At 43.2% G+C, this 25474-nt stretch overlaps 1 protein-coding gene across 1 annotated transcript in view; it reads left to right on the top strand.

Annotated features, from left to right (window-relative positions):
* Window positions 1-25474, top strand: part of zfpm1 (zinc finger protein, FOG family member 1) — a 107112-nt gene that overhangs the window by 59623 nt on the left and 22015 nt on the right. Inside the window, exon 4 of the mRNA XM_084936438.1 lies at window positions 19401-19534. Within this exon, the coding sequence (XP_084792564.1) occupies window positions 19401-19534 (134 nt within the window). The remainder of the gene's footprint in view (window positions 1-19400; window positions 19535-25474) is intronic.

Genomic DNA, 25474 nt, shown 5'->3' with positions numbered 1-25474 from the left:
GGTGCAGTAGCTCATTGTCAGTATTTATTTTGTTATAGTAGAGGCTGTTTCCACCATAACGATCAGTTTTACAGTTACGCAGCTGTAAGGCCAAAGCAACCCTTAACCACATGAGTCAGAGAAATTTAATAAACATTTTAAATCTCCGTCACGAGCCGTGACGTGATCTGAAAACCTCCAGCCAAAAGTAAAATGTTTCCTCATCCAATCAACGCTCCAAGACTGGATGAGAGGCTGGTTGTGACGAGTCGGTGACTCTTAGTGAAGTACCAGCCCCACTCTCACTGATGAATGTGCCATAGATTAAAAATGGACTGTGTTTTAATATCAGGGGAAAAAAACCGGCCCTTGTACAGAGACCTCTGGGACAGAGAAGATAATTGACCTCCACAGTGAGGTCTTGTAAATAAAAGCACAGTCACGAGTTATTTACTTATGTTTCATCAAATTCTAAGCTTTTCAGTTCAATTTGAAAAGCGTGTAGCAAATTGCATTTTCTGTATTGCTTCCAAGCCTCTTAAAGTTCGCAGCACAGATTATAAAGAAGGTCCCCTCACCCTCTGACATCTTGTGTACTCCAGAGGCCCCGAGAAGCCAGCTGAGCGAGGCGAGTGCTTTCCTGCTTGCCCAGCACTCCTCGGTCCTTATCCTTCTCTGCAGAGTTATGTAAATTACCTCCAATAAAGCATTATAATGGCAGGCGTAATAATGGTTATTATTATTTACCAGGCACTGTGTGTGGCTGCATGCGTGTGTCTGTGCGTGTAGTGTGGATGGGTGTTGGGTTATCAAGCAGTAGTTAATTATAATGGAGCATGAAGTCGCACTATATGCATATTATCACTGCTGAGAGTCTAATTTATTTGGGCTGAGAAACGGGAGATGTTGGTGGTGTCACATTTGCATACTGAGCATGGCAGCACCACCACCCCCACAGGCCCACCCCTCCCTGAAAATCACCGCAGCACAAGGTGCTCCCTCATCACTTTGTCCACATGTGATAAGACCTTTGTTTCTCAGTTTGAGCCATCTAGTCATGGATGGCTGAATGCAGCAACTGCAGGATAAGATGTTTGTGTAAAAGCTTCCACTTTTCTGCTCTGCTACAGGTTCGCCCGTCTCTTTGTGGAGCTATTTATACAAATCCTGGACCTCAGAGTCTGATATCTATAGACTGTCATCAGGAATGCAGTACAGCAGCCTGCAGTGTTCAGTCCACATTATTATTTCAGAATTAAAATCACCAGAAATACATAAATCAATGATTTAATATTTCATTCTTCATGCACAAAATCTTGTTGAAACTGAATTTAGACATGAATTAAATGAATGAATTTGCTTATGCATGTATTTATCTTCATACTTGCACTTCAGATATTGTGTACTAATATTTATTTATCTAGTTTGTCTGCATTGTTCTCCTTCTGAATCGTGCCATATACAGAGAAATATGTATGCAGCAATAAATACAATGTAAGGCAAGTGCAAAGCAGAAATAATATATAACTGAATATATAATTAAATAAATACATCTGGTAACCAGTACATTAATAATTTAAAATGGAAACATCCATAAAAGCAAAAGCAAAGAAATGAATACAAAAGCAAACGTATCCTGAGCTTCTGTCACAATTAAATGATGTTTCACACACGTCACATTAAAAACCCGTTTATGGTGATCAGAGTAGAAACACCACAAAAACAAAACACACAGCTGACAGTGTCCAGCTGATTCCCCACAGCTTACATTCATGTTTTTACAGTAGCTACACCGTAAAATAACACCGGCATATGTAGCTGCCAGCACTTTACTGTAATTTAACAGGGAAACTTGCTCCAGTGTGCAGCTTAAGTCATTAACAGAATTTCAGAATTGCCTCAACCAAGCAGTGAAGTTGCAGTTCATATCTCGTCTCGTCTTGTCTTCCAGCTGTATTTTTTTAATCCCTTTTCGGTGCATTTAAAGGAATGTGAAATTATTCGAGTTCAAATTATTTTGAATTTATTTTCAGTAGTTTCCTTATCAAATATCTGTGCAGGTAAAACTTTGATTCTAAGACACTCCTCACATTTTGGTACAGCGTGTTTTGCTGCACACGCTCTATGTTCGGGCTTAAATGTGTGAATGTGTGCATTTCCCTGTGTGCTATCTGTTATCTGGTCAACCAGGAGCATAGACGGTTAACTCCCAGTGTCAAAGACGAGATATCATCTCCATCGTCGAGGTTAAAAGGGGTGAAAGGGATGGAGGGATGAAGGGTTAGAATAGGCTCAAGAAAGAAGGAAATAGGGCGGCGTGAAGAAAGGAAAGAATTAATATGGGGACAGGTGAGAAGAAAGAGAGGGAGGTTTAAGACGGAGCGGGTTAGAATATAGAAGTACATTATTCAGTTTAGAGTGCAGAGATAACTAATGAAGGGTGGAAGAGGGGTTAAGGTTTAAGGATCAATGAGAGCGAGAGATGGGGGGGTGAGAGATTTTAAGAGGTAAAATTCAGATAGTGAAATTAGAATTGAGGAACAGGAACGCGAGTGAGGTTAAGAGATAGAGGGATGACAGAGAGATAATATGAAGAAATGATAGTCAGCCAATCCTGTTGGCTCTGGGTTAAAATACAGTTTGTAGCCATGCTAGAGGCTTGGCTTTAGGGATGACGGTGTCTGCCTGTGGTGGAGTAAGTCTACCATTTTGAAATATCTCAACAGCTGTTTGATGGGTTGCTAATTTATTCATGCCCTCCGACTCTAGCTTTCCTCGAGCTCCAAGAAGAGTCAGACTTTGTCGGCGTTGTGGCTACATTTTCTGTTATATATCCTGCGCATATTTAACATGGCCAGCTCTTCGATTTATGGCTGTGAAAAACACAAACCCCGTCCATCTGCTGATCGAACCCTCTGTTTGCAAGAGGCAGCCAATCAGAAGAAAGCTGGCTAAAAGAAAGCATGGCCTTAAAGGGGGTGGAGCTAAAACAGCTTGCATGAACTCAGGAGCTTCACCGAGATCCATTATAAGATAAGTAAGGATTACATTAAACATGAATCATCCAAAGCTGCTTTGAATTAAAATACGAAGCTGAAAATGAGCACAACAAGTCTCCTTTAACCGGCGTCTGATGCAGGGGTGGGCAATTCCAGGCCCTGAGGGCTGGTGTCCTGCAGGTTTTAGATCTCACCTTGGGTCAACACACCTGAATCACATGATTAGTTCGTTACCAGGCCTCTGGAGAACTGCAGGAGCTAATTTAGCCATTTAAATCAGCTGTGTTCAAGGACACATCTAAAACCTGCAGGGACACCGGCCCTCGAGGCCTGGAGTTGCCCACCCCTGGTCTGATGGATTGCGGCCAAGTCTGATGCCCCTGATGTTCCTGTAAAATCAAAGCTTCATCAGCTTCAGTCACCAAACTTTTAGGATTTCTAAACTTTAAGGAAGTAACCTAGTTCTCCCATTGGCTGCTAGGGGGAAGATATTTGTGGTTTGCATAATGGTCATGAAAGACTCCAGCGACTCTGTTTATGTGAGTAACACAAGGCAAAACCTCATTGCTTGTTTTGGACAGTCTGAGTTAGAAGCTAAATGTTACAGTTGGGATGCCACGACCGGTGCCTCATTTTCAGCCATTGAATTACAGAGTATTGTTCACCGATCAGTTGCAGGCGCAGGTAAAACGGGGCTGACCTGTGCCCATTTATCCCTCACTTGATACGTACTGTACTCTCACTCCGTCTGCTCCCTAACCTTCCTCCATATCTGCAGCCAGCAGACTCCCATGTCTCTCAGGAGGAGGGTGTCCCTGCAAGCTCACTGTCAATTTCACCTGTCAGTCACAATGCTTTAGAGTGATGGTTTGGTTGTCATGTGTCCACCGGGCATGTCTTGTCAGCGAGTTTGATTCCCCTCAGAGTTCAGAAAGGAGCCTGGTGGAAGCTTGTTTTGTACAAACCCAATAAAACAAACATAAAACAAGCAAATATTTCAAGGAATATTTTTACGTTAACCTTTTTACATCTACCAGGTTACTGGTAGGTTTATGGTTCGGGTGGATTTTTGCTACATGCTAAACGAGTGCGCCTTCTGAAACTAGTAGATGTTATCTTTCAAGTCAAGACTCTTCCATCCATCCATCCTCTTCCAAAGACTAACTGCATGTTTTTGGATTTTGGGACACGGACACAGGGAGAGCATACCTGGGATATTAGACGGTTAAATAAAGGCCAATCAGATTTGGACGTTGGATACTTGAAACGTTACACTTGCTGCTCCTGCGTGGCTTCATTGCAGACAAACAAGAGTTCAATGTAGCTGAAAATCACTTCATCCTGTTACTTGTTTGTTTAGTCCAGCTGTTTGGGGGTTTTAGGATAACCGAGAACTGATTTGAGTTTGAAATGTCTTAAATTTTACTCATTATCTTAGAAAAGACAAAAAATAAACACTCAAATTTAAACTCTACTACTGCATTGAGTTGGGTCTGGTTAATGTACAATTTTAAAAAGCCCTCAGTTCTCTGTAATGCCACCGATTGTGGCTCTGTTTTAATGTTTAAAGAAATAGACAATGATTTCCCCATTCTGACACGCTGAAATGCTGCACTGTGCACTGTTGGAGAAGGTGTCTCATTCTGTCTCATGAACCCGTCCAGTTTGGTGACTTTTAGGCTACTGTAACACAAAGTAGTTCCCACTCTTACGTTTGCCAGGTCAAAACTCAACCGGAAAACTCGTTTGCAGTGAGAAGTTGTATTTCGTAAACTTGGGAGTCGACGCTCGTGAGCCAGCAGCAGGCTCTGCCCTCGTTTCAATCACCCACTCCTGATCTACACCACATATTCTAACTGACACACACACTCTGTCACACTCTCCTCTCCCATCTCCTTTCTTCAGCCTGCCTGCGATGTGTCTCTCCCCTCCTCCATTCCTGATGATTGATAGGCACGAGGCCCTAATCTAGAGGAACATTTCTCTGTGCTGTCCGGCTTGCTATCAGCCCAGCAGTTCTCCGTGCACCCAATGTGTGAGCCCACTGCAGGCCTGCCTGGTGCTGGTGGCTGGGACAGGATGTTGGCATGCTTGATTACCTGCCTATCAGATGCTTGGCCTCTTCTGCAACCACCACACTACAATCTGCATACCTTCCTCTCGCACAAAAATACACTCAGGCACATGATTGTGTTTAATGCACCAGGCCGCTCAATTGCCTCCATCCATGCCCATTTAGAACGGGGACAGCTACACTGCTTCAACCTCCGGTGGATACAGTTGGAACTCGGAGTAAAGTTCAAGACTTCCAAACTGTGTCACTGTAGTAAAGTGGACATAAAGGCTGATAACACCGTAACTGCACGTTCACCTGCCGTCGCTTTATGCTTTATGAATATTCTGCCAGCCTTTTGAGCTATCTGTGGAGCGTCTGGGTACGCTGCTCAGTGCCCGTAATAAACAGATAAACAGATATAAGAGAACATATGTTATCACAAGAGATATTAAAACTGTAATAAATGGGATGTATAAATGCAATACTGGTGGCTGACTAATAAATATTATAAGATGGCTTTTAAATGATATTTTCATGCAATGCAAACTACAGAAATCTATCCAAATTCATAGAATAACTTAGGAGTTGTTCTTTAATAATTTCATTCATTTCATACTACACACCAGCCCTCATGTCATGTATTTCAAATTTAAGCATTGCTGCAGATCTTCTTTCAGGCATAGGATGAACCGAGGGGTCGAGATCCCGAACGAGAATTAAAGCCCAAAAATGGGCTGATGCTCGAACATTATTCACTAATACTTCATAGGAACCATGCCAGATCGATCCATCATACTAGTAAAAACAAAAACAAATGTCAAGGCTCGTGAGGGTTTTTCCTCTCACTTTTTTTTGTTCTGCTCCACTGAGGCTGTAGCATGATGTAAAAAAGAAGCATGGAGAGGAAAATCCCCGACACACTCGTCCTCTGCCTTCTGCTCATTTTCCCCATCCTTGCAATATCTCTCTCTTATCATGTCCTGTCTCTCTCTCTCTCTCTGTGTCTCCTCTGCAGTATCTCTTGCTCACCAGTTTCCTTCCTTTATTAGACAACAATCACTTGTTTTCCCAAGCAAGCGGTGTAGGGCGACCACTGCAACAACAGAAGCTAACCATACGAAAGAATTTACGTATATAACTTTGTATATTTTCAACATTTAATAGCACGGGGAATTTGCCCCACCACATCTACCCTACAGCTTTGATTCTTAATGGGCCATTCAGTGCTGCATACTGGCTATAATTACTTTTTAAAATGAAAGTAAAACAAATATTGTACAGCTAAAACATGTTGGATTACAGCAGCAGAGCAGGAAGAATTCTGTAAAGGAAAAAAACAGCTTTCTGTGTCGGTTACCTTTTATTGCTTTAAAGTGACGTGGTTTTCTTGAAGCAGCAGGAATATAAAGTCAAGATTATGTAGGTCAGGCCAAAAATAAACGAACCATAAAGTCTTCTCACTCTCTGTGTCCAGGCTTCCTTTTCAGCCATTAAACACATATATTGCAGGAAGATGCTGTGGCAAACAGTATTTGTGTACTCAGTGAATCAGTGTTTTACATCCCTTCTCATGTTCCCTCTGTTTGTTCACTTCACTCAGCTGCTCTCCTGCTCCGTTTAATTGGCGAACCTCTAAATGACCCCGAGTGCGTCGAGCTGGTCTATCACTCTTTAACTTTTACTCGTCTCCTCTGCGCGCCCGTGCTGCCGATACCGGCCTGATTGAAATGTCCTTTTTTGCAGGAGCCAGAAGGAGTTGTTAAAGCAGACATGAATTAATGATTGAATTAATTATCGGAGTCACATACCGTACAATTAATTTTGTGGCTTTGCCTCAGTCTTTTCTCCTCTCCCCATCTGTGCATAGAGAATGTCAAGAAACATTTTCTAATTAATTTATGTGTGATTATCAGGGGTAGTTTCTGGAAGGTCTCCACTTTCAATTTGTGACAGGCTGCAACAGAGAGAGGGAGATGGCTGGGAGAGAATGAGGTGGGAGTGAATAAGGGACAGGCTATACTTGTGAAGTATGTGCCCTCACACACACACACACACACACACACACACACACACACACACACACACACACACTTAGAATTGAGGGTTTTTTTTCTCCACGTTACGGTTCTGTTTTAAAATGACTTCCAAGATGTCAGTCTTTCTCATCGAGTCGTGACTCTCCAGTCGGTGTTTTGCTGTGGAGCAAATTGAACCATTTAACTAGTAATTTGAGAAATCTCTCTCTGTCTTTCCACCTGATTTTAGCTGATGCCATTGATGCGATCCAACTTATCAGTTTGAGGTTAGTTAGTTCATATATACTGGTTAAAAAATGTCCCCTGCGTTTCTTCCACAGTGGCGTTAAACTGCATTTCTGACAGTTTCAGATTCAGAGGAGAGACGTGCACAAACCTATGTGGCTCCTTTCAGTGGCACAAGCCTTTCTTAATTGAAATAAATGACTCTGTAATAAATCCGCACGTATTTTATTTGATAAGTACTTGGTGAAAAGTAGCTGATCAAATAATCACCTACTTTTGAACTCTAACGTGATGGTCTTGGAAATGCAATGACAGTCATCCCTGTTCTGCAGCCTCAATGAGCCAGCAGCTGTCGTCCACAGCGGCTTTAATTTTGTTTCTTTTGACTTTAGTTTCCTGAGCAAAGAGCTTCAGTCACTCACTCGTGTTGTGTTTAGATGTGAAATCTTTTATTATATTTCATACTTTTTTTTCTTTTTCTTTGAGAAAATTGCAACCCAGTCTGCCCATTCTGCAAATAACCCCAAAAACATATGTTACACTGTCCCTCTACGAGCGGTGCACACATTTTATTTAAAAAAAAGAGACAGAAATAGAACTGAAGATGATGACTCTATGGATGGAGACTCTGCTCACTCTACTGTGAGCAGTAGCAGACTAGCAGCAGCATCGAGCGCTCTATCTGTGTGTCTACACATTGAGGGCTTAAAACATGTCATTGAAGGCTAAACAGTACCTGACCTTTTAAAATACACATCACATATCCAAGATGCAAACCTGGCGTGCAGACGATACGGACAAACGAACAGGCTTTTTTAGATTTCATTTCTCTAAATCAAAACAATAAATTATGAGCCGCATTGATGCTTCATTTGTTTTAATCACACTTAACAGGCGGCGTCTCGCAGCGCTCAGCAGCCTTTGAAAAATGGTGGATTTAGCTTCAGTAACAGGAACGGGCCAGCCAGGCTGCAGCGAACGCCTCCATATGCTTTGACTCTCCATTTAAAATGAGCGGTGCTCGTTAGAAAGAGCCCTGCATGATCGACACAGAGAGTCGTGGATAAAAAGAGAGGGCCAGTGTTTTCCCAGCAGTTCACCGGGCCACTGGGGACCCCTGTGGTTAACCACACTAACAGCCATGCATGAGTTCATAAACATAAAATGGGTGTACCATATCATCAAGATATCATGTGTGTCAAAGCAACTTTCGACCTCAGGGTGACATTTGAATAAAGTTTGTTATCATTTCAGAATCTTAAAGGGAACCTGTTCTCTCCTTCTCTGTTCTAGTTCTGTGTTCTTTTGCTCGAACTAAATCAGACTCAGCTTTACTGTCATTCCACCATCGACATGATATAAATGAAACACAGATTCCTTAGGTCCCGGTCAAAATGTCAGATAACGAGTTCAACATATATAAAACGAAACCTCACGAGGCAAAAGCTCAGGCTCCAAACACTTTGTTTCAGACAGTTTTTTTCTACTCTTGCAACTGTATGATGTCACAGAGTAGATAATGCAGATACTGGGATGTCAGCCACACAACTCAAAAGTCCCACCCGCCTTCTGTTTGTAGATTAAGCATAAAAATACTCAAGGTGTGGGAAAGTAGAGCTTTACACACCATATTCACACACCAGATCGTAAGTGTGACAAGCTTGACCTAAAGGTAAAGCTGCTGATTTTAGAGTTACACACTTATCTCACTATTTGAGGTTGCTTATTTTTAGCTACTTGCATAAGCACACGCAGAAGAAGATCATCCTGCAGCTGGTATTTCAGAATCATTGTATAGTGATATTGTTGCAACATATTGTGATGGTGATTCCCACGCTGTCGGTGGGCGATCTTGTGACCGGTTGGATGATGCTGCTGCTCTTCTCTCAGACTGGCGTACAGAGATGGTTTATCAGCAGTAAATAAAACTTCCCAACAGTCAGGAGACTGAATTCCAAAATCAAGTTGTTGCATGTGAATGTCGGTATTCTTTGCATTCATTTGTCTTCACTGAGGTGGACGGTGTGGAGGACTCATCTCATCAACAGTAGTCCTGTCACCCCCTTCGTCCTCTGAACAGAAAACTGCTTTTAGTCCCCCCCCCCTTCCGCATACACACACACACACACACACAGTTTATCTTTCTTCGCATATTTGTGAATTTGCATGTTTGCTTCTTGCTCTTTTCTGGTGGTGTATGTATTTTGTAGATAAAAGTTCAGCAGTGCAGTTAAGAGAAATTAGTTGGGTAAACAGTGGTAAATGTCAATGATAAAGTTCTGTTGAAGCTCATCTGATTAGCGGGACTACGCAGGTGTCTTATCTTGCCTGTGCAACAGAGGGTAAAATGGAAATGATTGCGTGGTCCTGAGCAGTAGATGCCTATCCCAGAAATGTCTATCTGCTGCTGAGCTGAGCCTGCTGGACTCCAGGGACCCAGGGGTGCAGCGTGGAAGATCATGGAGAGAAAGAGAAAAGGACGCGCAATCAGGTCGTGCTTCTTGTAAGATTGAGGTCTTTTATCAGCCAGCTTTATAAATGACAGGAGTGGCCATTAATGAGAAAAGCTGGAGAGAATTCATTGAACTGAAATTGAATTTTTGAGAAAAACATTTACCACATAAAGGTGACTCAATCAATACGTATTTTTCATTCATGTAAACGTCTAATGTGGTGCCATATGTAGGATGTGATTTGAATGCATACTGACGTCATTCATTCAGAACGGCCTACTCTTTGTAGACGATGTAATCATGGAAGATGCCAGCACTCACCTGTATCTAACTGGCTTATATCTGAAAAACACCACTATATGATACAATACAATATGTTAGAGGTAATTTTTTACCACTGTTTCATAATCAATACAGACTATTTGGTGAGGGGGGATACCACGTTTCCCTTGCATACATACATAACATTTTACAAAGAAAAAGCTTCAGTCAAACAAAGATTGTCGTTTCTGTCAGCTAATAATTTATATGTGATGGTTCATTTGTCTTCTCTGGCTTCTCCACCCATTTACGTAGATAACGGCAAGACTGATATGACTATGATATACAGATATGACATTGTTTAGGACTGACACAGCATGAAAGGAGGAGCCGGGGTGCAAAGTGGCTTGCAGTGACGTAGGGTTGGAGGCAGGCTCAAGTTGCTTAAATAAAGCTTACTTTGAGATTTGCCAACTGGGTATGTAGAGTAGAATCAGCTGAGCCTGCTTGAACTAACATGGTGCTTTTTAAACATTTATGTTTAGATTGTAATCAGGTTTAGTGCTATATAATAGTTGATTGTCAGCTGTCTCTGTGTGTTCAGTATGTATTTCTTTCTGCAGTCTGCACTCAGTTCCTCAGCACATGGCTCTCTGGGGACTTGAAATGCATTCTGTATTGTTTTCAACCTGCAGACTTGGCAGACAAAGTAATGATTTAACACTTTGTGTAAACACAGAGCACAGGCCCCATTCGTTTTTCTAATACTAACCAAACTGAAGTATTTGCTGATGTTTCCCATAAGGGCCGAAGCGAGAACAGTGTAAGGAAGGGGAGGTGTTGGGATTTGTCATTCAGCAAAGGTTAAACCCCACCTATTAGTGCGGGGTCGGAGCAGCACGCAGATAAAGATTTCCTGTTGTATGGTGTCAAAAAATCAATGGCTCTGGTGCGATGTGCTCATTTGATATCAACAATAGTCTTTTTAAAAATCAATTAGGCCGGATAGAGAAGAACATCAGTGTAGGGTTACACCTTTCTCTTTTCACCACTTATTCTTCACTGATATCCAGTAAGGACAGGCTGTTTGTTGAGGATACTCGGTCCCTCGGATGAGCAGGTACAGTGCTCTCATGTGGCTTTGCTTTTTCTTTTTTTGATCATTTCCCATTATGTAAAATGAGCAGGAAAAATGGGCATAAGTACTTGAGCAAATTTGGTGAGAGCCAAGTTGTGATGTTTGGGTCAGAATATCGCCAAAGCTGCAGCTTTCTGGGGTGTTCCCGATCTTCAGTGGTCAGTATGTGAGTGTGGGAACGGTGTGAACCAGCTAAAGGGTCACGTGTCAGGTCTCATTGATGCATGTGGGAAGAGAATCACACAGATGAACTTGATGCTAAGTTAATGCTGGTTCTGATAGAAAGGTTTCAGAGCATCGCAGTTTGCTGCAGATAGAGCTGCATATCTGCAGACCAGTCAGGGTGCCCATCCCCTGTACCAACAGTGGGCACGGGAGCATCACAACTAGGCTACAGAGTAACGGAAGAAGGTGGCCTGGTCTGCTGAATCATATTTCCTTTAACTGGGGAACACCTGGCATCAGGCTCAACTATGGGAAAAAGGCAAGCGGGTCCTGTGATGCTTTAGCCAACCTTCTGACATGTATCACCTAACTAAGCATTGTTGCAGGTGTACACGCACGGGAATAATGTGATTCCCTGAAATGGAACAAAGACAGTTCAGGATTGGTTTGGTATTAGACAGGTGGTCATAATGTTAAGCCTGATCCATGTGTATCAAAATGAAGCAGATCATTTTAAATTAGACCTTATATAATTTCTAGCACTGTCATTTTTTTCCTTGGTAGCTTAGCATGATTAACAGTTCAAAATGATTCCTCTTTGTATTATCCTAGGGCCAATTCAGCCCCTCGCTCTGTCTGCTGTCCGTCGGTGACATTGTAAAGATTCAATGGTATAAAAACTCATTGTGAAACCAGCATTTCTTCAGTTTGGGCCTCCAAAACAACTAAAAGCCACCCCTCAAGTTATTGCTTCCAAAACAGGAAAGAAATGAACGGACTGGAAACAAACTTCTGAAGTATCTTATTAAACTCTGATGCCTTGGAGCCAGCAAAATCTGCTTCCCCATCTCTGGGTGAGAGTACTGTTTTGGATCCTTCCCAAAGTTGTGGACAGTTTCCACTAAGTAAGCATTTAATAAAAATATGACATATCATTTAAGATAACAGCCCACCTGCAGGTTTAATTAATTTTCCTTCCAAGCTGAATATACCTGAAGATGTATCAACAATTAATCTAACCAGCTGAGCATAGAAGAACACGTTTGTTCCTCATACTTTTTTCCCAGCAAATGAATCTTACAAAAAAAAGTAATAAAATGAACGAGCAACATTAAAGACTTGATGGATTCACAATCACTTCAGATTTGTTTGGGGTTTTTTCCTTCAAATGTTTAGTGTTTGTGTGGTATGTGGCACCATTTTAAGCTTTATCTCTTTAAAACATGAAAGATGAACTCAATATAAAGCCATGAGTCAGTGTTACATTCACTGACCTTTGCGGACTAAAGCATGTCTAACCAATAACTTCATCAAGGCAGCCATAAACCTTCCACCACTCCCAAATTAATAACCGCTAAATCTTTAACGATATGTGATATACAATCTCAGCTGCTGCCTCGGGCATTATGGCCCGGGACGGAAATCTTTGAATGCTTCTGTCTTTTTAACACATACATGCCTTCTGTGAGAAGGCACACATGTTGCACACATGCCCACACACGTGCATATGACTCGTCAGATTCATATGAGCCAGAGCTGTTTAAAAAGAAAAAAAAAAAAGAAAAAAAAAAACCCACAAAAAAACAACCACAAACAAATAAAAAAACAGTCCAGTTTAGGTTTGTACAGATTTGATTACTAAGCGCCTTGAGGCGACTTTTGTTGTGATTTGGCGCTATATAAATAAAATTGAATTGAATTGAATTGAATTGAGAGTGATGAGGATGGGGGGAATCCTCTCATTTATTGACCAACAGGCTTTTTCACCTTTCAGTCAGAACATCAATGAAGTCAACAATAGATGGTGCTGTCTTTTATGGTTTTAATCATCTTTTATATTGTACATACATCAATATCAAACTCATTAGCAAATCTGTAAACTGTAATAACGCTGATTTGTGTAATTTCCATCGACAACACGCTGATTAAACTGTCGGGACGACAAGAAAAGCAGCACTGATCCATAAATCCTGTAACGACATAATCAAAACTGTCCTGCTCTCTTCTAACGGCTGCCTGCCACCTTCAGCTCGGCTCGCTGTCTCACCATTATTCTGTGCGTCCTCTCCCTCCCCTCACTCATCGGTTAATTGCGTTAGTCATTTCATTAATGACGGACTGATTGTTTTATTGTGTTGGCTCGTCAAAGAGGTCTGGACGCCCCAGTGGTTGCTGAAGCGTCCGTATTGATAAGCTTTTGTGTGGGTAGCTGGTGACAGGGGCTGTATTGGTGTGTGCATGCTGGATGTGTGTACCTGTGTGTATCCTGTGTGTGTGGGGGTGTGTGTGTCAGAGCTAAATGAGGCAGCATGGATACTGTGTGTGGGTGTGTGTGTCAGAGCTAAATGAGGCAGCATGGATACTGAGAAGCTGGTTGATATTGATAACGAGCCCATCCAGGCCTGTGTTTTTTTGGAATGGGTCAGCCAACAAAATAAGTGTGTGTGTGTATGTGTGTGTGTGTGTGCGTGTGTGTGGACTACAATGTGGGGTAGTATCATGTGGAGCAGAAAGTGTAATAGCAGTGAGTGCCGCCATATTGATAAGGAGCGGTGGGTTATTATGCAGGTCTGTGGTGGGCAGGAAGTGTAATTAACAGGGATTAGGATTGTAGGAGGCCTCATGTTACCCCAGTGAAGACAGCTAACCTGTTGGGATTAGTGAGAAGCACTCATTAGTGGAGTGAACCGATAGGACTTTCTCTCAAATGAAAATCAGTGTTTTTTAAACAGAATCATCACTGATGCTAACTATAGTTAACAAGTTACATTCACTTGGTTTCCATTAATGTAAACTTGTATATTGGTAAAAACACAGAATCGAGGCTTTTACCTGTGAAAGATACCCAGTGGGAAGATTTCCCAGAAGGAAATCTTTTACATCAATTTTAAAAAGCTGTAATTACCACTGCCTGGTAAGATTTAATGTGCTACTACAACTAGCATGTGCCAGTAATGGACCAACAAGCCCTTTGCACCTTTTGCTGCCATTAAACAGCAAAATGCTGTGAGGTTAGATGATAACGTAACAAACAGGAGAACTATGCAAAGTCAAAGATTTATGCCAGCCACAATCAATACACCCTCACTCTTATTTAAAAAGGTCAAACACAGATTTCTTTCCACTATTTCATATAGAACTGAGGTTTATTTTTGGCAGTAGCATGGGCTCATGCATGTCCATGCACATAAAAGCATGTCCATGCATGTCCATGCATGTCCATGCATGTCCATGCACATATAAGGGTACACACCCACATTTTCCGAGAATTGAATAAATAACACTTTTTACTGACTGACCAGCGAGCTATCCTTCCTGTGAACAAACTCCCAGTCCGCTATATTAACCTCCATTTGGCGATAAGCTCTGCAGGTTTGGTGAGCTTGGCATGTTGAGTTCTGCCTCCCTTTTTCCTACTTGGCCATACTGCACTTTTTGTGAGAGGAGTAAGTTCTTTTTTTTCCTTTTTATCTTATGTAAGCCTCACCTTTGTCCACCATTTCTGATCATGCCATTATGTCATTGATCTTAATGTTTGATAGCAAACAGAACAACAGTTGGCTAGCTTGCTGTTGGCTCAGTAGACCCCAGCTCTCACTCCTTTAGATCTTTAAAACAATGCTCCTTTTCTTTTGCTGGGTGGAGTTTCCACAGTTTCTCCATTTTCTCCACCATCCACTCTTTCAGTTACCCGGGGGTACCTACTGACAGCTGCTGCAGAAAACGAAAGTCTCACCCTCTTCCTCTTTTGGTTGTGTAACTGAGCTTTCATTTTCTTTGAAGAGCATGCACCTGGTGGCAAGCAGAATCACATAATTTAACAATGAACATGCCAGCGGGGTCCCCTAATCGTGTAATCAACGTGACTTCACAGTAAGCCAAAGCGTAAAAAAAAGTGTCATATTTATTGGGACTTTTTGCCCTTTTTTGTCTGCTACTTGTGAGGCAGTGTATTTGATTTATCTCTGCACATCAATCATGCAGATCATATAAACCATTTAGACAGTTAGTTTAACCTCAACCCCGTCACAACATCCAAAGCTAACATGAAAGGAAATGTTGGAACATGTTGAGGCTGAATACCTGACAACGTGATGCTTGTGTTGGCCTTGTTTATAAGTTAATATCTGCATTGGCTTACTAAGGTCAAATGCTCATGACGTTTCACAATTAGGGTCAGCAGAGCTGGTCAGCCTGATAAGCGTTCCATGTGGTTTGGATTGGCCAATGGCTCAAAGAGTGGCTGGACATTGATGGAGTGGTGAGATAAGGAAGAGGTCAAAGTGACCAAACTGAGGCCCCACTGGGTGATAGGACATTACTGGACTTCAGACTCTGCTGCCAGGAGGACAGACTGAGGACTCATTTTTGGCTCAGCATCAGATTTCAAACCGGGAAATCTCATGTCCAAAGAGAATCTGACACCTGTCTTGTGTCTCAAGTCCAGACCAGCTATACTTTGTAGCTTCAGACTCTTCAAGATATATATGTGTGTGACCCCAGTAAAGACTCGAGACACCCAGCGTGCTTGTGACAGTGTTTTTATTTAAATGTGCTTTTCTCAGTCACTAAGTCCATCGTCCTGACAGCTTTCCAGCTGTCTCCACCTGTCCTCCTTCCTCCAGGTCTCAGCATCACTGAAATAGAAGAGTGTAATTACTGAATTGCTTCCAGCTGCAATGCCAGCCTCCCCCTCAAGCCCGCTGCACCACCCCTCCTCTGCAGTGGACCTGCAGACCACACCTCTGCCACATACCTCCACCGCCCACCTGAGGCTGGAGAGCCATGCGGCCAAGCCCAAGAGGTAATAGCGAAGAGAGTCAACCGCCGAATTGATGGCCAGACACTCCTTCTCCACCGTGCTGTATCTGGTCTCTCTGACAGCTTCCGGCTGATTTACACAACAGGGCGGTCAGGCCCCTTAACTGCTGGGACAAAACCGCCCGAGCCCTTTGTTCGAGGCATCCGTCTGCAGGATAAAACGGAGGGAAAAGTTAGGTGTGTGGTGCAGCAGCTCCCCACAGAGATCCTACTTCACGTCACCTGGCACTGTTCTGTCCACTGGACCCGATCTGGGGCACCCTTTCAGCTGAGATCACTCAAGGCGCTGGTTAGCTCTGCAAAACCAGGCACAAACCAGCGGCAGTAATCAGCCACACCCACCACTTCCCTTTTTGTATTGGGGTGTGGGAAAGAAATGATGGCTGTTGTTTTCCCAACCTGTGGGTGCACCTGCCTACCTCCCAAGTGGTACCCCAAATATTGTACCTTCCTCTGTCCAACTGCACACTTCTTTGGGTTGGTCGTGAGCCCAGCCTACCTCAGGGACTCCAGGACCACGGCCACCTGCTGCATATGCTCCGCCCAAGTGTTAGTGTCGATGATAATATCATCCAAGTGGGCAGCAGCATTTGCAGGTTGTGGACGCAACAACTGAGGTGCTGGAAAGTGGCCTGGGGCACCTCCAACACTGCAAACAACAGAGGGTCTAACCAGCGATCCCAGTTGAGTTCATCCTCATGAATGAACTTCTGAACTTCCACCAGCCCGTCAGTCTGAGGATGGTAGACGCTGGTCCAAACAGAGTTAATGCCCAGTAATTTGTACAGCTCTTTTTAGTGTGTGAGACATAAACTATGTGGCCTGGTCAGTCAGTATTTCTTTTGGGATGTCAACTTAGGAGATGACCAGAAATACTGCCTACGCCACACTCTTTGCAGAAATGATATGCAGCGGCATTGCTTCGGGATATTGTGTTGCATTATCCACCAGAACTAATACAATCCAAGTGTACTCAATCCAAGTGGCCCAATGAGGTCCATGCCAATGCGCTCAAACGGGACCTTCATTAATGGTAACGGGCGCAAAAGCTTTTTTGGAATCAGCGACTGGTTAACCAGCTGACACTCCATAAAATCGGGCCATGAATCGATCCAGAGGTTTTCATGTCCCACAAGCCCTACCATGGGGTTGTAATGAGCCGCCTGGAAAATAATTTCCTGGCGGCTTTCAGGCATCAACAACTGGGTGTGTCCCTCTTCCTAGGGTGTCATCCCGCTCTAGTGGGGTCTCCTGTGGAGTGAACCACTGGAGCCAGAAGGGGCTTACAAGAAGTCCCTGCCGTCTCCTTGTCCCCAGAGACAGCATCAAACAACCCTGCGTCATCGCGTGCAGCGCAGGCACTACACGCCGCTAAAGGTTGTGAGCACATCCCTACGCACTGCTCTAAAGGTTATTAAACCTCGGCCAATCTGTCCCCAGAATTAAGGGACAGATTGTTAGGCGTTGGCTAACTGCAGCCTTTACTTGTTTAACCATTTTGTCCTTAAATTTGATCTGCAGCGGCACTACGGGATATTTGTGAAAGTCCCCTCCTGACTTTCACCCACTCTGCCTCCAACAATGCCCCGAACCAGGGTTTGGTGCATGTAGCCCAAATTTTAAGCACTATTTAACTCGCAGTGAATCAGTTAGAACTAGAGTTAAGCTGCAGTTTAGTCACATGTTGAATATGCGTTTTTTTTTTTTCAGAATGTTGTCTGGATGCCAAAATATGAACAAATTCTATATAAAGGGGTAGGTGTGAATCTAACCCTGAATCTGGACCTAAGCAGGTCACTGGTAACCTGGTGGATGTTAAGAGATTAAAAAAAGAACCCGAGTCACACAATAAAAAATTCAGCCCAACCTGACCCGAGCACAGCAGGTCGGGCCAGCTCCTGTTGCGTCTGGCACCAGGCATCAGTATCACACTCTTCTGTTCACAGGGGCAGAAGAACGAGAAAGCACGGCTGGTTGCGGTGTGCTTTTTGAGTGCACAACCTGAGGTTGATAAAACTGATACCATCAGTTACTATTGAATGTTCTCAGTATAGCACCTGTGTGTTATTCGTCATACTGGGCTGAGTCTAATTGCAACTCTGAGCTCTGAGTTAAGAGAAAAACACCACTTCCTGTGCGCCTATGCCACAAAACTCTCTTTGACAGCAAAAACAATATCTCCAACCGCTCCTTGGCTTGTAAGGACTCATTTCATTGAATTAACGTCTACTTTTTTTCTTTCTCCAAACCGCACTTCTTCCTGCTTTTTTTCCTCCCCCTCCATAACCCCAAACCCACCACCATCACCTCCTTCACCCACTCACCCACCCCCAACCGGCTGTGGGAAAGCCATTTTATCAGCGTCTGTCCGTTGTTCTCTGGTGGGGATAGATACAGAGAAGATAGATGAGTGTTTTGACATGGAGAGTGTTAGACAAACACTCTTATCAGGCCCGCCACTTTAGACCGACCCCCCCCCCCCCCCCCCCCGAAACAGCTCTTGGTTGAGCTGAGGGGGAGCTGGAGAGGAGGGCAGGCAGATTTTGTATGTATTTTGATCAGAGAAGTAGGTGGACGGTTATAACAAGAGAACTCCTCAATAAGCAGACCCCAGGGCTGCTTGTGTAACTGCAGCAGCTGCTGTTAATCCCATCTAGTCAGAGTTCCTGTTACAGCACTCACTTGCAGTCTCGTTCATTTATCCTCAGATGTGCAGAGACTCCTCTAAACGAGAGACTCTCACAGTCCGAGCTGTCTCTAAGTTTTTAAATAGATGGTTCAGTCCTCCATGCCTGCCGGCTATCTGCCTCTATCTGGGCTGCAGCGGGCTCAGACCACAGCTGTCACTGCCATCCTTCTGCACTTATCTTTTCACTTTGAGGAAGTACACAAGAAGTTTCCCCTGTTTGAACTGGCCAGGACAGAAAGCGCTGTGCTTGTATCAAACTCCCCCTGCTGTTGAGCTGCTGACAGTATTTTCTGTTTGGGCTGAGCTCCTCTGAGGGTTCAGGTCAAGTTCAAGCCACATGCTGATTGAGTTTTTTGTCTCTTGAGCCACCCATACGGCCTGCACTGTGGCTCAGTTTGAACCCGCAGGTTTAGATTTTAGCCACAAGTCACAAAACACTGACCCTCAAAGCTTTTCTGATGAATGGTGAGTGCTCCCGATGAAGAGACCTCTTCATGATCTCTTCGGCACATGAATATTTAAACCACTCTGGGCTTATTTAATGTTATTTTCTCCTCTGTTTCCCACCTGCTTCCCAGATGACCTGGAGCTAAGTGATGAAGGTGGCGACAGCAGTGTGGTGACAGTAAGAGACCTCTCTCCAGACACAGTATGGGGCCCCTACCCAGGAATCGTCCAATCTCAGAGCAGCACAGATGAGCAGGAGACCGAGGTAAGAGCTCGTCCAGTGTGGTTACCACGGCTTAAAGTTCTCTGGCACTGTGCTGAATTTCCAGCATGGAGCTGTTTAAGATTTGAATATAGAATTATGTCTATGGTAACGATTCCTGTGTATTTTACTGCGTTTGCACTGCTTAGCAAAGTGTTGGCTTAACCGCCGTCTCTGCAACATGAAAGCACGAGTAAACTTTGTGTAGCATGGACGGCTCAGAGACCAACAGAGGATTGATCATTTAAAAGTTTAAACGCTAGACATGATATTCTTTATGACTTTGTTATGTTTGGATTTGGATACAATAAATCTACCAGACTATGTTTTCCTGCTAAAATAATGAGTATTGTATTTTCTGTGGCTCTAAAGCAACTTTCAAGTTGATGTGAGAACTCACATTAAGCAGGTTGAATTTCTCAGATGGTTGCTACCACAGCCTACCATCTAGTTTATTACATGGAGCTTTGTTTTTAGCATCGTTGGACACTGAAGTAGGAGATCACTGTACACATGCAGGCAGGTTAAGCAGGAGCAGGTCCAGTATTGGAGTATTTTATCCAGTAGTGTGAAGACCTCATACGCTGTCAGCTACTAGGTTAATGTAAAGGATTTTTGTCCAGTGAGATAAATGAAAAAAGTCCTCGTCCAGTCCTGAGCTTCTCAGGGTTCCTGAAGGCTCTTTATTGTGGCTACAGTAACACTACGATTAATATGGGCTGTCCTCATATAGTTAACCTCAGTGAAAGCGGTCTTAGTCAACTAGTTTGTGATTGTGTTGCTGGTCCCGGGACATCTGTGGTGGCAGCAAGCAGCCTAGCCTTATTCTCTTTCAGTGCCACTTTTGCTGATGTCATGCAGCAGAGTTGATGTTTTATAGGCTCGTTATTCCAGTTGTCTGTTTTCTGCAGTGTACCAATGTTAATAATGGAGCCAAGCCTGCAAGCTACATCAGTCAGGCTTCCCTTTCCTCATGTCGTGTTCACACCTTCCCACTTTGGCGGCTTATTTAAACTGCAACCACCACCAGCTTGGGCATCAAACTGTATTCAGCTGCTGTAATAAATCTTTCTTTTTAAAAGTTGAGTTGTCCAAATAAATAAACATTATTTCTCAGCCAAAGCTCAAATCTAATTTTCTTTTAAATTAATAGAAATAATTTGCCTTTTGGTTGCAATATGTTGTTATAGAACTCTGAAACCATCTAAGCCAAAGTGATTATTGGATTTAAAGTTTAAAGTTAGAGTTTCAGCATGCTGATCTATACCACCTCTGCACTGTAACATAGAGCTGAGGGCAAACCAGGGTGAAGTGAAACACTAAAGAGAAACCTGACTGAAGGGATTTCCACTGGTCAGGTCAGAGGTCAGATGGTTGCAGACAATGAGTACAAATCTTATCATGTGTGAGACAGTGGTTGGAAATGAAAACAGCCATGCGTGCAATGTATTTATGTGTGTGTGTGTGTTCCTTGGGAACAGTGTGTGGGACCGGATGGAGCCCTATCAGAGGATGGGTTTGTGCATCACGCGCAAGTCCATCTTAATCATATGATACTGATGCTGGGAGAGGCTTCCTGGCATGGAACGCACTCTCATACGAACACTAAGCCTCACACACACACAGGGTTGTTCACACACAGCCATTCCCTGCCCAAAATTCTTGTACTGATTGATTGATTTTTGTGGCTTGATCTTCAGTTTTTTTCTCAGCTTTTAAAGGCGTCAGATTAGCCCATTTTAATCGGTGCGCATCTGCATCCAAACCAGTTTCTCATCAGTCCACAAAAAGACTCCCGTTCAAATTTAGATGGAGTTTATACCACACATCCTGGCCTTTCTCCATCAGAGTCCTATCCTCTTCCATCCTCTCCCCTCTTCTCCTCCCTGCCCTCCCCAGACGTCCGCCTGTCTTTTATCTCCACATGGCGCCATCCTCCTGGACAACAAACCCCAGTGATTGATTCCCGCTTGATAGGCTCTCATTTCTAAGATTTCGTTTATTATCAGTGTGGTTCTGAGTGTACAGATAGATGTTTGTGTGTGTGTGCGCGCGCTCTAACACTCTCACATACACACACATACACGCTCACCCATCACCTTTTGTTCCTCCCCTCCCCTTCCGCTGCCCATACTGTCCTATTCCTCCTCTAAACTGTATAGTCTTTTTCTGTTCTTCTGAGGTCTTGGCATTCATATGGAAAGCATCTCGTCCTGACTCTTAAAAACTCATTTTCTCCCTCTTCTTCCTCGTTTTCTGTCCCCCCTCCTCCCCTCTCCCCCCTTCCTATCTGTGGACTAAAGGAGTGAGGAGACGGACCTTCGGTATCTGCTGGAGATAGTGGCCGTAATCTCACATTCCTCCTGTGTTTCTCCCCCTGTCACTCCATTCCCCCCTCCACCCCCGCCCTCTATCCAACCCTCAATCCTTCCCCGCCTCCCTCCCTCCTGGGTCAGTAGGGGTCAGGGCTATCCTCCTTAGTCTGTTGGAGAGGAGAAATCTGCTCATCTTCTTCTGCTCTGCCAAAGTGCGAGCCTAAAACACTTTCAATGCTAAGGATAAACTCATTTCACATAGCTTTTATTTGAATTTATGAATTTAAAAAATGCACAGTTTTCATGCCTTTTATCATTTAAATGTATCTTTTCACCCCGATCTGCTGGCCAACATCAGGGTTTTAGATGTGAGTTTGGGTCTGAAAGTGCATACTAACTAATAATGAATCTGGGTTAGCCTACAGCTAAGTTGTTAGGATGTCTCTGTCAAATCTATGTAAAACAGTTGGAATCTCTAGCAGGATATATATCAGTGTTTTGAGATATTTTGAGTATTTTGAGAGCAAAATGTCAGTTTTGAAAGACAAATATTGTTCTTTAAATAGTGCGTTCCCTCATAAAGGTTATGTGGGTTGCACTGTATACCACTCACATAACTTCAGTGTTTGATGTTAAAGCTTCCTTCCAAGATAAACTAGTTCGCTGTGTCATGTGCACCAATCCACCTCCAAATCATCTCAAATGTCAGCTTTTGAAGTATTTCCTCGTTAGCTTCAACTAATCGTCACGTTATCATCGCTGTTGCTATAGATGAAGTATTTTTGTTACAAAACAAACAAGGACGCTTAATCAATAACGGAGATCACATTGGATGTGTCACAGGTTTATTGGATATTGTTTGAACTTCTAACTAACTGTGTTGTCTTATTCTTACAGTAGGCCTTTGACTTTCGGTGTAATTTATTCCCAGATAATAGAAAGGGACCAAAGATTTCCACAATTCCTCCATTCTCTAATGCGTCCTGGTGGTTTCTGTATAAGAATAAAATAATATTTTAATGATAAAATACCAAACAAAAGTAAAACTTTCACTTTTCATTCTTCCGGATTAAATAAACGGGTCAAAATGACATGTGTGAGTTCCCCTCTTCAGGGCAATTTACAAATGTCGTGCTGTTTCCTAAACGCAGGGGCAGTCAGTTTGTTTCAGTATCAAATACAAAAATAAATAACTAAAAAATAGGACATGCTTTCTTTTTTTCAGCACAGTTCATGGAAATTGTGTGTCGCAAACATTAGTAAGTCAGTTTGTAAGACTAAATATACTTTTCCTCATATTTTGTGTGTGAGAAAGAAACTCATATTGCAACTGAGTCTGCTCACCACGCTCTCTTTGTAAATACTGACATTTTCAAACCCAGTTTGCTCTGGTGCAACAACTTATTGAATCAGACCTGAGGAAGGTACTCTTTCTTCTTCTTTTGGCTGATCTGCCTTTCGTTTGGCTCAGATATCGAGGCGTTTCCTGACACAACCCTCCCCACTGCACTGTACTGGCATTTGGACATGCTTTCACTTCATTTCTTGGTAAGATTGGCACGGCCCATTCTCAGCCCCACCCCTTGCAGTATTGGCCTTCTTCACTCTTTCTCAATTAACCTCCCTCAACTAACTTGGGCCCATAAGCCAAGATTTCAATACCAGGTCTACCCAGTGACTCAACAACACTGTGTTTGGATGTGCAGAAACACGTACAGAAACATCAGAGATATTTTTCCTTGTCGAACTGCGCCTTTGATGGTTCCTTAGCTGTGTGTTGCTTTATGCATGGGTGTGAGTTCTGAGAAATCAGGGTGGGGCAGAGAGAGCGAGGGAGAGAGGCAGATGAGATCCAGTTCTCGTTCTCCCTCCAACAGATCTCCTTCATTAGATTAGCAGCGTGTTAACTGGCCTGTGTCATATGGAAATTCTGCCATTTGCATCTCTTGAGAAAGAGGCGTAAAACCATTTATCTATTTAAATATATTCTGGCTGATATGGCTGTTGGACTTTAGAACAGGGTATAATAATGTTTACTGATCAACTGATCAGCTGGCTGCTGATTCCTCACAGTTTTTGGTTGAGTGAACAACCAGGTCCTCCTCGGCGAGCCTCCCATGGCAACCCAGGAGCGAGCACGCCACTGCTGCTTTTCTGATTGGATCGCACATAACAGATCTGATATTATATCTCCGCTTCTTCTGATTGGATCCTGCTTTAATTAACTGATAGTGCGGTTGCGTGCGATTGGATAGAAGTTGTAGGACTTGTGAAATTTTAGCTCAAATGAAGGATGAAGTGATGATGCTAAAGAGCGAGCAGAGTTTGCTGCATCTGTTGCATCTTCCAAAAGGACAGATGTCCTAGAAGAAGTCTGCACCACAGGAAAAACTCCGCTTACATCGTTCCTATTGTTCCCCCCCCCTTCAACAGCACCCAACAGCTCACCCCACCCCAATCTTGTCTTTCGTGGAAAGGCAGCCCCAAGGCACGATCCTAGAAGGAGTAGAGTAGGGGAGTTCAAAGCGTTATCACGCGCCGAACGTCTTTTCATCATGTTTTAGAAACAAGCGTTCGCACTAATCCCCCAATAATCTCTCCAGGAGAACTGGGGCGATAAGGCGCGCCACCCACGGCTTTTCAAACACTTTTTGGGTAGTCTCTTCTCACTCTCTATCTCTCTTCCCCTCTACCTCATCTACTCTCCTCTCCACTTCCTCTTTCCCTCACTCCCCGAGAAGGACGAGTGAAGGTGATCACCGTCTCCTCCTTACTCTCTCTCAAGCAGTTTTCTCCTCGTTTTTCCTTTTTCTTTTTTTTGTGTATGTGTGTTGACTCTGAATCGGTTTGTTTACATCTTGATTCTGATCTTTTGCAGTTTATCTGGACTCATCAACAGTGTTTCTCAGCCTCTGTGTTTCTTTCTCTCCTCCGCCCATCAAATTAGAATGTTAATTAAAATGGTGCTCCTTCAGAAGATGACAAATCGATGATTACGGTGAGTGTTGAGACACCTTCTGTGATGCCCCCCAGAAGAATGTGAGGCATAAGTGGCGTTCCTAAAACAGAGGCAGAGTGCAACAACAATAATATTTAGCATTAAAGACACAGGAAAAAATGTTTTTTAAACGTCTCCCTTTACCTGCATTTTAAAGTATTCATATATCGAATCCCTGTACTATCTTGCAGTAAAATGTTTAAATATTTGGGATAACTCATCCCGCACCCTGAGGCATACACAAAAATGAAGTCAAATGTGATATGAAGCCATGCTTATCTTTGTTGGCTCGTGGCTTGTAGTAGCTAGCTGAGCAATATCATGGATGGGAAGTGTGTGTTTGAATATCATTTGGCAAAACCCTTGTTTACATTGCTAAAAGTGCATGGTTACCATTTCATTTATTCCTCCTTCATCCCCCAACTCCAGTTCAAGGACACCGTTGAAGGAGGTGTGGGCGGATTCCACAATGGCAGAGCCCAAAGATCGCCAGTAGTGGTCATGGCCGAATCACATCACCTTGGTGTTGTTTTGTTGGATTTTAAAGTATTGCACTGCACTCTCTTTGCAGTTTAATGAACCAACAACAGCAGCAGCTGGTCACACAAGCTTAAATGGCTGGATGTGTTT

This window comes from Perissodus microlepis, chromosome 7, assembly GCF_051167445.1.
Source record: "Perissodus microlepis isolate ML-2025 ecotype Zambia chromosome 7, ASM5116744v1, whole genome shotgun sequence".
Taxonomy (NCBI): domain Eukaryota; kingdom Metazoa; phylum Chordata; class Actinopteri; order Cichliformes; family Cichlidae; genus Perissodus; species Perissodus microlepis.
The sequence above is the reverse complement of the archived record's forward strand: the minus strand, read 5'-3'. Positions and strand labels throughout refer to the sequence as shown.